Source organism: Mus caroli, chromosome 16, assembly GCF_900094665.2.
Source record: "Mus caroli chromosome 16, CAROLI_EIJ_v1.1, whole genome shotgun sequence".
Lineage (NCBI taxonomy): Eukaryota > Metazoa > Chordata > Mammalia > Rodentia > Muridae > Mus > Mus caroli.
In genome coordinates this window covers 6,119,975-6,134,384 of record NC_034585.1, presented here as the reverse complement: position 1 = coordinate 6,134,384, position 14,410 = coordinate 6,119,975, and the positions used below count along the sequence as shown (strand labels likewise).

General features: G+C 42.8%; 1 protein-coding gene across 1 annotated transcript in view; it reads left to right on the top strand.

The window, feature by feature from the left end:
* Grin2a (glutamate ionotropic receptor NMDA type subunit 2A) overlaps positions 1–13,744 on the top strand; it is a 415,612-nt gene extending 401,868 nt beyond the window's left edge. Inside the window, exons 13-14 of the mRNA XM_021184964.2 lie at positions 991–1,229; positions 6,161–13,744. Of these exons, the coding sequence (XP_021040623.1) occupies positions 991–1,229; positions 6,161–7,960 (2,039 nt within the window). The 3' untranslated portion in view covers positions 7,961–13,744. The remainder of the gene's footprint in view (positions 1–990; positions 1,230–6,160) is intronic.
* The last annotated feature ends 666 nt before the right edge of the window (positions 13,745–14,410 follow it).

Genomic DNA, 14,410 nt, shown 5'->3' with positions numbered 1-14,410 from the left:
CACACACACACACACACACACACACACACACACACACACACGTGCGTCATGATTTGCACTTAGCATATATGTCTTCTTTGATGATCAGTGCCTTTGAGATAGAATTCTTAAGACTTATTCATTAAGTAAATGCCAGAGCTTAGTAAACTGTAGATCCTACCTGGAGTAATTAGTAGACATTGAGATCATGGAATTTTATACTAAATGGGAACTGGATAAAATCCAGAGAAGAAATGGTGTCAGGCCTGCCTCCTTTTTATTTCCAGTGAAAAGTGCACCTGTTTCTTTAGTTGCCTGTTGAAGTGAGGAAGATGTTCACTTTGCAAGCGACCATTCAGAGCCAAGATAACTTTTCCAACAAGTGTTTAGCATCTTAGGTCCATTATTTGTGGGTGATTTTTTGGAGTTGTTTGGGGTGTTCTAAACATGAGAAAGTAGGAGCTAATGTATCTGAGGGCCACCATCTGCCAGACACTGCTCCAGGCATTTTCCTCAGAATGATCACTAGCTATTGTTTGAGACTCAGCTGGCCCTCACCGCAACACCCTGAAGTATGACCTCAGGCTGTACATGCTCCATAGGCAGGTGAGCTGGGACTTCAGCACCACACAGCTAGTAAGTGAGGGAATAGGCAGTTAAGTCTTTCTGCTGCAGCATGCCTGTCCTGCATGAGCTTGGGTGGAGGGAGGCTTGGGTGTGTGGAGGACAAAGGATATATTATAGAGAGAATGCAACTATGGTCAAAACCATCCCAGGAACTGCCAAAATCACCACGCTATTAATACCATATAATTTAATCCTGGATATTATGGTGGCAGGAAGGTGTTATCTTCATCAACTGAGAGAAGGCCAAAGGCCAGCAAAGCGCAAGAACTTACCTTAAGGTCACACAATTGTAAGTCACATACCTGTTTGTTCCTAATTCAGAAGTGTCTTCACCAAGGCATGTGCTCGGGACCTCACTGCCTGTGGTTGCTGTGTTCTGTTCAGGTGAGATGGAAGAGCTGGAGACACTGTGGCTTACGGGCATCTGCCATAACGAGAAGAATGAGGTGATGAGCAGCCAGCTGGACATCGACAACATGGCAGGAGTTTTCTACATGCTGGCTGCAGCTATGGCCCTCAGCCTCATCACCTTCATCTGGGAGCACCTCTTCTACTGGAAGCTGCGCTTCTGCTTCACAGGCGTGTGTTCTGACCGGCCGGGGCTGCTCTTCTCCATCAGCAGGGTCAGTACCCCAAGAAGCTCCTTCCTAGTGAAGCAGGAAGGTGCAGAACAACACAGGGCAGTTCAGAGAATCAGGCACATGGGCATTTTGATGACATGTTTTATTATCTACCAATCATCTATAAATCCCCTATATATCTCTATCATCTATTTATCTATAATCAGTCTTCATCATCATTAGCATCTATGTATCTATAATGTATCTATCACCTATCAATCTATTAACTACCTAGCATCATGTATCAATTTGACATCTATTTACCCATCATCTATATATCTATCATCTATCAGTGATCTATATTATCTATATCTATCATCTATCTTCTACATATATATATGCATACAAATCAGTCATCTATCTTATATCAATCTACCTTCTATCTGTCATCAATCTGTCAATCTATCAGTCTATTCAACAGCTCTCACTATGTATCTGGCTGTCATCTATCTAATGTCTGTTATCCTGTTACTTATCATTCTATCATCTATCTTTTCTTTAATTTATCTTCCTATTTCTTTCATCTTCTCACCTTAGTGGTAAAAAAAATAGCATTAAGTTTTATATGCTGATCTTTATTGGGGGATGAAATAATAAGCTTAAGTGAATCTGTGTAATGTTAGCCTTAGGTGACTCTGAGAACTTTGGAGATTCAGAAGGCACACATTAACGAAGTGAAGAGGATTTATTTTGCCCATTCAACTACACTTGACTTGGTTCTGTGGAAATACATATTTCCTAATTAGCTTGATGGCATCTAAACACACAGATTGCTTAAAAATAACAACGTGCATGCATATAGCTAGGAATTATGCCAAATTTAAAGTAATTCCCCAAGCCAATTACTAAAGGCTTTTCATATCCAAACGGTTCTGGGATTATGTTAAGCAAATTCACACTGTTGCATTTGCTTATAAATCCAGCTTCATTTTGGAATACGCATCCAACTTGATAGGGCCATCATTATAAGAAATGAACTGAATCCTACGTGCCTTTCCAAGCATCTTATGAGTGGAAATGAAGAGGATTGGGTTTGTGTAGAAGCTGTGCCAGTAGAATTTGAACTTTCCCCACCCTCCAGGGTAAAGGAAGCAGGCAGGTCCCAGACACTACTGATGCTGTATCCTGAAAGCTTCAGAGAGTCCAGAGGAGCAGGGGCTCTCCTTTCTCTTTAATATGATTTGTCTTCTACTCAGAACAGCCTGACAAGAGAGAATAGGAGGGCGCCATTATTTGCCTGCCTCTTTCCCGTACTAGGGAGACACGCAGAAAGTTCAGCTTCCGATGCTGATTGATTTAAGAAGGCTGACAGCCGAGGATTGCCAGCCATGGCAAGGTGCAGCTACTGTGGGGATAATGGTCAGAGCCACATATGCTTTCCCTCCTGTCTCTATTCGTTGTGAAACCTCTTATCACACCCATTCTGTGGATGAGGAAACTAGGGTCTTAAAGTGGGTCTTTTTTTTTAACTTTCATCTTATATTTCCCTGAAATAACAGGTTTCCTCCCACTTTATCCAGTAGGTCATAACTGACATACAACAGAGGAGTTGAGGAGAAAGCAGATCCCATGGAACAACATCCATGCTTGTCTTCTGGCCTTCATACATGTGTGTGCATAGTTGTATGCACATGGGTTGTATGCACACACACACACCCCCACACACACACATGATCTTATACAGAATAGGGTTACATACATTAGTCAAGGTCAGTATTTATGTTTCCTTCTAAGGATGCTGATGTGTGATGCTCTGAATTCTCCCAAGGCAGGTATCTGCTCCACAGAGAATGTATCTCCTCCTCAGTAGTTCTTTCAGGACACTGACTATGCAGCTCACAGACAAAAGCAATCGCTGTAAGCACATGCAGCTTTCTTTGTTGGCTCAGTGTCTCTGGAAAGCTCTGGAGATACAACATCGATGCCAACCTGAGACTGTCAGTGGAGATTTGAAAGCTCAAGAGGGGCATTTATTAAATACTGAAACCAAGCTTTTACAAGGACTGTCCCTTGTCTTATTTTTATGACTTTCACAAATGCATCTTCTAGTCTGTGGGATGGTCTTAATATCAGTTTTCTCTCTAAAGTGTTCCTCCCCCAACACCCATCATTTATGTTTTTTTTTTTAAGTGCTTGTTATTTCCAGTCGAAAAACCACCTTGATTGTCTCTTAAGGTGTGAGCAATAAAAGAAACCAGGGGATGGGAGCTGTAGATGCCTTCCCACTGTGTTCCAAGGTGAAGCACTTAAACACAGAATGAAGAATGCTTTTCACTAACATTAAGGCCAACAGAAGTCAGACAGTATCAGGACTATTGCAGGATAAATGGGACATGGAAAGCTTAGAGCCTTACTTGTAGCTTGAAAAAGAATTCATTCAGGAGCCTTGAGAAGCAAAGCAGGTTGACTAGAAGTTTTGTATCTCACCAGGTACACTAAGAGGATACATTACTTCTGTAAGTTTGAACAGTATTCAAAATCTGTGAGCAAGAGGGCGGGGAGCACAAGTTAAGTAACAGGAGCCAAGGAACTTCTAGCAAGGGGATTGCCGGGCTCTCTAGTGGATTGGCTGGCCTTACCAACCAGAAGGCCAATGTGATTTCTGGACAAACTTTCTATAGCGATGAGTAACACGCACTGCTTTGTGGCTTGGACAAGGTGGGCACTGTGAGTTCAAGCAGGTTTGAAAGGAGAACATACAAAGGCAGGAAGGAAAGGGGAAAGGAAGAGGAAGGAAAAGGAAAGAAAGGGAGGGGAAAGTGATAGAATTAGGGAAGGGAAGAAAGGAGGAAGGAAGAGAGGAATAGAGGAAGAAAAGATGGAAATGGTAAAGAGAAGGAAGGGGAGGAAGGAGAAGGAGGAAGAAGAAGTTGGCACACGCTAACTTCCAGTGTCTGGAATTAACCAGGAAACTTAGGCTAATACAATCCCAGCAAGGGCTGCTTGGACTTGATATGACCATCTTTCGTGTGTAGCATTCCTATGAAGCTGGAATGGAGACTGTCTTCAGACAACAAGGTGCAGCCATAAAGATGAGTAAGACTTCACAGTTCTGAGAGCATCCCTCTTTGGTTAAGCATGATGCAGCCATGGGGGTCAGTAAAGCCACCATGATCAGAGTCACAATGGCATAAACTGTCTACTGCTTTATACCGAGGTCAGCAACAGATCTGCCCCCTGAATCCACTCCTGGATGACTTCCTAGCAATCATAGGAGGAGAGGGATCAAATTTTCATAGGATAAATCTAATGCATGTTGCCAACATCTGCATATAGATTGGAGGAAGCCAAGGGGCCACAAATCCAAAGATTACCGATGGGCTACCTATGACAGCAGCATGAGCAGAGAGCCCCTCCCTGGACACCAGGAGAGCAGCAAATTTTGAGTGAAAGAAACAATATATATTAACAAAGGAAAAGGGTATGAAAGATGTGGAGACTTTGAGATGGCAATGGTCATGTCTCCCTTTCCCAGGATTCCCTGGTCTTATTATTCATGGATGGACTTAAAGATATGCCACTGTGCCACAGAATCTGCCCTATCAATAAGCAGTGAAAATGCAGTTCTAGCTGCATGCAGTGAACAAGTAAGAAGCCTAAGAAGACAGCTGTAGCACTATAGACCATGAGCCACTCTAGCCCTTGGGTCCTTTACCTCACTGAGATATTCTCACTTAATATTCTCATATAAAGGCAAGACCCATAACATCTCTGACCTGAGCACTCTTACATGGACCAAATGCTTCCTTATTTTTATTTTACTTTTTAAAAGTTTTTCTGCTATCTTTTTTATACAAATTCTCACTATATAGCCCATTATGACTTTGAAACCATAATCCTACTGTCTCAGCTTCTGAGCACTGGAATTTCAAGCCTGCATGAATTTTCATGGCCGTCTTCCTCGAAACTACTCAATGTACCCAGGAAGGAAATATTTTCTGATTGGCTTCTTGTATAGGTCACATGCCTTGATTGATAGCTTTAACACAATGGTAGAGGTCATCCTGATAAATTGTGAAAATAATTAACAATGGTGGTCCCTTTGTGGTGATTTTGTCAATAGCTAACCCTCTAACATTTAAACTTCAAAGGTGATAAAGCCTTCAGTAAATTCATGAGCTGGATCTGGGTGCTGGGAAGGTCAATAAGGTGTCCTTATATGCCACTATAAAGGTACTGGGGTGTTGATAGCTATACAAGTATTGGTTGATACCACTTCTTAAACTTCATGTATGACTTTTTGCAAAGGTAGCAGGTTATTCTGGGACAGAGCAGTACTATAACAGAGCATGCTATAGGACTGATTGCTGTGTGGCTTTTTCTTGAGACATGGAAACAAATGTTCTGTTCACCCCACAATAGGGCATCAATGACAGGGAAAAAGAAACAAGTCTAACTTAGTGAACAAGTGAGTTTATGACTCAATGACAGCTACGTCATCAGAAGCCCACCCTGGCCTGGGCAACAAATGATGAAAGTTTCATTATCAGACCTTCCTGCTGACATGCGAGCAACTCCGGTTTCTGAGAGTCTCTCAATTCTAATGGTCATGGAGTCTCCTCTCCCGCCAATTGTTACTGCTTGTTTTATCTGGGAGAAGAGTCTTGTAAACTGTGGAAGTTTCAGGGGATGGCTGAAACTTATAACTTATATTGACTTTCTGGGTCTTAATTGAATGTTTATGCTAGGTAAGTAGTTACACAATACTGGTATATTACAACTCGCCTTGCTTATTGAATGAAGTATGATAATCAGGATTCGGACTGAATTCCACACTCTCTCTCTCTCTCTCTCTCTCTCTCTCTCTCTCTCTCTCTCTCTCTCTCTGACTCTCTCAAGAAATTCATACTTCAACTTTGCAGGTAAAGCTCAGATGGGCAAGGGACTGCACTCCAGTGTCTGCTGTTGATGTATGCTTTGTTTGTCCCTCACAGGGCATCTACAGTTGCATCCATGGAGTGCACATTGAAGAAAAGAAGAAGTCTCCAGACTTCAATCTGACTGGGTCACAGAGCAACATGCTAAAGCTTCTCCGCTCAGCTAAAAACATCTCCAACATGTCCAACATGAACTCCTCGAGAATGGACTCACCCAAAAGAGCTGCTGACTTCATCCAAAGAGGCTCACTTATTGTGGACATGGTTTCAGACAAGGGAAATTTGATATACTCAGATAACAGGTCCTTTCAAGGGAAGGACAGTATATTTGGAGAAAACATGAATGAACTGCAAACATTTGTGGCCAACAGGCACAAGGATAGTCTCAGTAACTATGTGTTTCAGGGACAGCATCCTCTCACTCTCAATGAGTCCAACCCCAACACAGTGGAGGTGGCTGTCAGCACTGAATCCAAAGGGAACTCCCGACCCCGGCAGCTTTGGAAGAAATCCATGGAGTCTCTACGCCAGGATTCTCTAAACCAGAACCCAGTCTCCCAGAGGGATGAGAAGACTGCAGAGAATAGGACCCACTCCCTAAAGAGTCCTAGGTATCTTCCAGAAGAGGTAGCCCATTCTGACATTTCTGAAACCTCAAGCCGGGCCACATGCCACAGGGAGCCAGATAACAATAAGAACCACAAGACCAAGGATAACTTCAAAAGGTCAATGGCCTCTAAATACCCCAAGGACTGTAGTGAGGTTGAACGTACCTATGTGAAAACCAAAGCAAGTTCTCCCAGGGATAAGATCTACACCATCGATGGTGAGAAGGAGCCCAGCTTCCACTTAGATCCTCCACAGTTCATTGAAAACATAGTCCTGCCTGAGAATGTGGACTTCCCAGATACCTACCAAGATCACAATGAGAATTTCCGCAAGGGGGACTCCACGCTGCCCATGAACAGGAACCCACTACACAATGAAGATGGGCTTCCCAACAATGACCAGTATAAACTCTATGCCAAGCACTTTACCTTGAAAGACAAGGGTTCCCCACATAGTGAGGGCAGTGATCGATATCGGCAGAACTCCACGCATTGCAGAAGCTGCCTCTCAAACCTGCCCACCTACTCAGGCCACTTTACCATGAGATCTCCTTTCAAGTGTGATGCCTGTCTGCGGATGGGGAACCTCTATGACATTGATGAAGACCAGATGCTTCAGGAGACAGGTAACCCAGCTACTCGTGAGGAGGCCTACCAGCAGGACTGGTCACAGAACAACGCCCTCCAGTTACAGAAGAACAAGCTCAAGATTAATCGACAGCACTCCTACGATAACATTCTCGACAAACCCAGGGAGATAGACCTTAGCAGGCCCTCCCGGAGCATAAGCCTCAAGGACAGGGAAAGGCTACTGGAGGGCAACTTATATGGGAGCCTGTTCAGTGTCCCCTCAAGCAAACTCTTGGGGAACAAAAGCTCCCTTTTCCCCCAAGGTCTGGAGGACAGCAAGAGGAGCAAATCTCTCTTGCCAGACCATACCTCTGATAATCCTTTCCTCCACACGTATGGGGATGACCAACGCTTAGTTATTGGGAGATGTCCCTCGGACCCTTACAAACACTCATTGCCATCACAGGCAGTAAATGACAGCTATCTTCGGTCATCCTTGAGGTCAACAGCATCCTATTGCTCCAGGGACAGTCGGGGCCACAGTGATGTGTATATTTCAGAGCATGTTATGCCTTATGCTGCAAATAAGAATAACATGTACTCTACCCCCAGGGTTTTAAATTCCTGCAGCAATAGACGCGTGTACAAGAAAATGCCTAGTATTGAATCTGATGTCTAAGATCTTCCATCAGTGTTTATCTATAAGGAAACATGTAGAATGGCCAACATTATAGAGGGTAAACGTTGGATGTCCAATAGCACCCTACTAGGAGGAAGAGGATATAGGGAGGTATTTTTTTGTTGGCTCTTTTGCACATGGCTCCATGCCATAATCTTCCACTCAAGGAATCTTATGAGGTATGTGCTGAGCACAGCACATACCAGATAGGTGAATCCTTAACCAAAAACAAATGAATACATGTGGGCAGGTCTCCCAGACATGGTGACTGGGTATGGTGGCAATAATGGTGCATCAGAGGGTGATGGTTATATTGTGGTTGCCTATATTCCAAATTCCATGAAGATCAATCCACCATGTAACTTCCCCATCAGAAATGCCTCACAGTTTCTCTAATACAGAATAAGCAATATGGTATGCATGTAAGTCTGACCCAGACAATAAGACAGTTAAGAATGCATCTGCACTGTAATAAGATTGACATGTGCAAGGTTTAAGAAGTTTGGCTTGTAACAGTTCTCAGCTTTCTTGTTATGCCTTCCATTACAACCCTGGATCAGCCCCCACAAACTCCAGGTTCCCCCCAAAGAATAGCAAATCAGTGTGTTTGTGGTACCTACACTACTTTCATTGTAGTCTTCCCCCAAGACACACCTGGAACAAATAGCCACAGGGACTCTCAGGTGGAGAACTGTAAGAATCTCTTTGGATGTTAATGTGTGTGTATCTCTCACCCTCAGCTTCAATGGTCTTGTTCAGAGCTGCATAAACACTTTTATGTCTTCGATATCTAAGTGTGGATCTTCTGTCTATGACATAGTGGCCGTTGTAGTTTATCTTGAAGACTCTTATGTACGTAAGTTTGCATTCCTCCCTTCTGGTGATGACTCAGGGTTGTATAGTATCTCTTACCCGATCCCTCCCAGAGTAATTGTAACATGTTCTGTCCCCAGACAGCCACGATGGTGTCTAATTAGCTATGTGTTGTGTTCCCAGAGTTGTTAATGTGGTGACATGTGCCAGCAGCCATGTGTAATCTATAAGAAGTACAATGCCATCCGTGTGCCCAAGGCAAGCATGGTTTTACATTTATGTCCCTTAATGTCAGGAAACTCTATTAGACACTTATTTCTATACAAACCACCTCAAATCAAAACCTTTCAGACATCAGCCACTTGTGCATCTCCCCACCCCCACCCCCAGCACCCTCCCAACTATGGATAAACCCAGTTTAAAAAAAAGGGGGATTTCTTTCCTCTGAAATGTGCACCTTCTTGGAGGTGCACCTCTTGCCCAGCACCAACAGAAACCAACGAGAAGTCTTCAAAGCATTTGTCATTCCTGAGCTGCCTGCGTTGTCCTCTTCTTGGCCCACTAAGCCTGCGCATATATGATAGAACAGATAGTCATTAGTTTAAAAAAAATGAAGCCAGTGAGGGGAATATTCATGCATGGAAAATTTCTTAGCACATAATTTTTTACCACATTTTTAAAAAGACTCAAAATGTAGTTATGATACTTTATTATACAAGGACATACCACAGAAACAGAAAATAATATGAATTAAAGATTTTATATGGTTCTTTTCTAGCATTTAGTACATTTCAAACGCACTATTGTCCTTGAAATAGCCTGGCTAGCTGGCCATGGTATTTTGCATGAGACTTTAGTCAGTTGGGTAACTCTCTCCCATGAAGAATCCTAATCATTTCTTGTGTTTTCTCTTACTGAATCTTGGGTTGGGTTCTTGGAGAAAGGGACAGCATGACAAGTTAAAATTTCATCCCATTTCTTTTCCTCATGCTGTTATGTTTTGTAGGTGGAATTATTCTGTAGTTGAGCAGGGAAGGGTCTCTTAGATCTTGGGGCTGCTTCAGACGAAGCTAGCAGTGGAAAAGTTCATTTGACCTACAGTGTTCTACAATGACAAAAAGTGAGGCAATAGACTAGAGGGCCAGTGGTGGAGTGGCATAGGGGTGAGGCATCTCTCCTCCTGTGCTCCTTCAGAACACAGAGGGGCTAGGGTGGAGCTTGAGGTTGATAAGCTTTAAAGTCACATTTTATCCCCTGGATGGAGGCATCCTTTCCTTCCCCAAGTCCCAGAGATGGAGAAATGTGTGTTAGAGAACCTGGAATGGTCTCCCCAGTTTTTTACCTTAAAACTGGGCTTCAGTGTTTGTAGTGTCTTTTAAGCCCTTCACTTTGTCTCTCCATTGCATCCCAAACCTGTATTCCTCCTGCTAGGGCCACTGCTGTGTCATCACAGAACTGACTCTTAAGCCTCCCTGGAATACAGAATGGTGACTTGTCACAAATCCTCGAAGCATTCTGTTTTCCTGGATTGTCCTCACAGCCCAGGGTGCTAGTGAATGCCCACATTTCAGTGGGAGTACAGATGACACTCCTACTGCCTCCTCAAACCCTTCTCTGGAAAATTCAGAGATCATTTCTGCTATTACCTCTATACAAAAGAAGTTAAAATGAGGCTTTTGGAAAAATCAGCCACATAATGGGAAAGAATACATTTGTTATAACACCAAGATATTTACAAAAATAAGTCTTGGTCGTTAGGGGCTGTATGATAAACATTTGCTTTTCCCCCTCCACAAATCCACCGACTCTTATAAGTGATGATTTCAAAGAAGGAAGTGAGGTGATCAGGTTCCAAGTGAAAGATAACCATGTGGGCTTGTTTGAAGGAGTCCTTTCAAAAACTAATCCAGGGAGTGGCAAATGGCACCTAAGGTGGTGATGAGGACTGGACAGGAGGCCCTGGCCTGAGCATCAGGTAGAGGACCCCTGTGTTAGACCCAACCTCTGAGTTCTTAGACTCACAGATGCTAAGAAGCCAGTGTCTTTGAATCCAAAGGCCTGACCTTTCCCTGGACTAAGTAAGGGCAGCCGCTCTTGGCAGTTGTCTTGGCAGCTCTTGTGCTTTCCACTTTGGAAAGGAGCAGCGTGGTCCTCAGATGGGAATACTTGGAGGCAAATAGCCATGCTTCTGTCCTTACACCCAAACTGATTTACATTCTCTGCATAAGAGAAGCTCCCCAAGCATGACCCTCACTCTGCCGAGCCGCAGTCCTCTGGGGATCAGGTCCACCATCCTAATACCTGCAGGTTTTAATATACTTCTGGCTTCAATGCTGCAAGAAGGCAAGCTCCTATGGATCTGTCTTCCTGCATGCGACTCAAGGGATGATGACCTCAGCCCTGGTGACTGCTCTGTCCTCAGCACTAGTGGCAATTTCCTGCCATGCTCTGGGTTCTTCTTTCCCTGCCTCAAAGGGTTCCTGAGAAGACTTAATACTTAGTTAGCTTTCTGGTGGAAGCATCAAAATCTATCCATTTCAGCAAGAACTGTCAAACCAATTCACACTTAGGTTCTGGGCAGAAGAAAAGAAAATTACACCTTGTTTACAAATGAAATAGTTTCATTTAAATGGGACTTGAGCCAAGGCAGTTAATTAGTCAAAAGATCCATGGTAGTCACAGGTCTCTCGGTGTTTATTCCATTTGGTATGTCTACTGCTGTTATGTATTTAATATTCTGCATCCTTCTCAGGAAATGACAAATGCCCTGAATTCTTTGCAAATAGAATTGCTAATGAAAAAGAAAGTTGGTGTTAATTAAATGATGATTAAAAATTTATTTCCCTTAAACCTAAAAAGTGAAGCTTTAATAATTGCTTGTCAAATAAATAAATACCTTGCAATGAGGTTTCTTATGGTTTAAGACCTAAATAAATACTGATTCAAGAAACCAAAATCTCTTTCAAAGGAGTTGAAGGTACCCAATAGCATTATGCACATTCCTGGACTGCTTCTTTGTGAGGAGCTGTCTTGTGTGAATCCTTCAGCAAAGGACAGAAGCTGTTTCAAGGTGGAGCTGTTTGGCACTAATGTTGGCTATAATAGACTTACCTGGACTTCAAGAAATAGAATTTAAACAGGAGGAAGCCAAATTTATCAGTCCATATTTAATAGTAATTCAAGCTCTAAAGGAAAGAGCCCTAGGGCTGGAGAGATGGCTCAGTGGTTAAGAGCACTGGCTGCTCTTCCAGGGGTCCTGAGTTCAATTCCCAGCAACCACATGGTGGGTCACAACTGCCTGTAACTTTAGTTCCAGGGGATCTGGCACCTCACACAGACACATATGCAGGCAAAGCATCAATGCACACAAAAATAATACATCTTTAAAAAACAAAAGAAGAAAGAAAGACAGAAAAGAGACCTTCCTTCCAAAAGCATTGTTCATTTGCACTTGAGTCAAGAATTGGCCTGTCTGTGCCTCCCTCTTCTTTTGGTTAAATAGGGTCAAAATATTCATCGGGAGTTTTGGGGTCTCTACTTGAAAAGTTTTTCCAATACAGAGTTGCCCTTTTTCAGTCAGCCATTTTCCTATGTACTGTGTTCATCTCTAGTTGTCTCTGATGAGGTCAGCTTGACACAGATCAGAGGTGACTGAATGCACTTCTGTGAATACAGTTGCTCATGTACACATGTATATATTATACATGCTTGATTTCTACAGCTCACACTTAAGTGTATTATCCAAGCAAATCTGTACATATTGTAAAGTTTACGTTAAAAATTAAATGGTGGTGGTGGTGTGAACACACAGAAAAAAAATTCTGATTATTTTGATAGGAGGGTATTTATGTAGAGAAGGCATTATATTTTTTTAACTATCAGCTCTAGGAAGGATGACAGGGCTCAGGGGATTTGAGCACTGATGCTCTTTGTCCCCTTAAGGAACAAAATTATGGGGAGAAGAATGTGCAATATTTTCTGCTTATGTTGGCTTTGGAATATGATACTGGTGTGGACTTATATGTGATGTGTGTAAACCCATCAAAAGACATAGATTTTTCTATTTAAATTTCTTTTCTCTTTTGGCTCATTCTGTGCCTAGAAGTGCTGTCAGCATAGAAAAAGTTCAAGGTACCTTCTTGGAAGGGTCTAAGAGTAAATGGATTTTGTGGAATGATACCAAGACTTTAGGAAAGGGGAATAAGGGAGGGTGACAAGGGACAGTAGTCTGTCTAAGATGAAGTCAGAAAGCACTGGAGTTGGGGCTGGAGCCCAAGACTCAGTTCTGATTCCTAGCTTGGTACCCTTTACTAGGCTGACCTATGTCTGGGTTTCTTTTAGGAAAACACCCTCCATGCATTCCTCTGGAGTAAGAGTCAGAGAAAGTCACAGAACTGACCTGGCTCTCATTGCCTCCTGCTCTTTGCCGATTCAGGCATGACTTTTTGAATTTGGTTTTTCTTTAAGCTCCTTTGCGATCCCTCATTTTCTCAAGATCTCGAGGAAGAGGGGGTCTTTCTTCAGGGATCTATCCTCTAGATAAGATCCACAAAGGACACAGTTTAAAGCTTCAAACCAAAGATTAAAAAAAAAAAAAAAAGCTGTCAGCCATCAGTGATTATACTGTGCTGTTGGACATGTGACACCAATCTGCCCGTAGGGAACGGGCACAGTGACACTTTCCTCTAATGTCCAGTTTGGCACTGAGGGCATGCAGATGGACTGGAAAGTAGAACCTCTTTCTGTAAGCAGTCCCTGGTTTGAAAAGTGAATTCCAATATACAAAAGATAAGCCAAAACTGTAAAACAAAAACAGATTAAATGCTGAAAATTAGAAACAGACTGTAATGCTATTGTAAGGAGACCAAAAATTAATTGATACTGAAATCAAACACCTTTGAAAAGTCCTTTCCTGAGTTTTCAGGAACTTTGGAAAATGCGGTTAGTGTCACTGGAAATAGTCTTGATTTATTTGAACCTTCTGAGATGGTGAGGCAGAGCACAGGAGCAGCTAAACAAAGGGGGAAACCTCATCCTTCCTTTTTGTTTTTTTGTTTTTGTTTTTGATTTTTTTGCATGAGTAGTCTTGGGTCTGGCTCCAACCAACCCTGCATGACTTACCAAAGCATGCCTCAAATGCTTCAAAGGGTTGAAATAATCCTTCAAAGGATTGGAAAATAGACTGTGATGTAAAAGAAAAAGGGAAAAAAGAAGGAAGAGGAGGAAGAAGAAGAGGAGGAGAAGGAGAAGGAGGAGAAGGAGGAGAAGGAGGGGGAGGAGGGGGAGGAGTATGGAAAGCTTTCCCAGTTGGGTCATTTATAACTTGTAAAAATGTTTAATAGTTCAGGGTGTGGATGCGTCAGGGGAGAGAGTAGGAAATGCACTTTGTAAAGTCCCAAGTGCCTATGTGTGGCAAAAAGAAGTGTCAGGTTCGCTAGTGAAAACAGGTCAGGGATGTACAGAAGAGAAGGGAATCCGGTGTGTGTCTGGAGAACAGAGGGATGTAGATGGTGTGGGAGATGTTCATACGCTGTGTGTGCCAGTTTGTGCATATGAACTTGTTGTAGTTTCTGCCTGTCACAAGTATGCACCATGATCAGCATCTGAATCTTCAAATACCCAGCTATGTCTACTCTG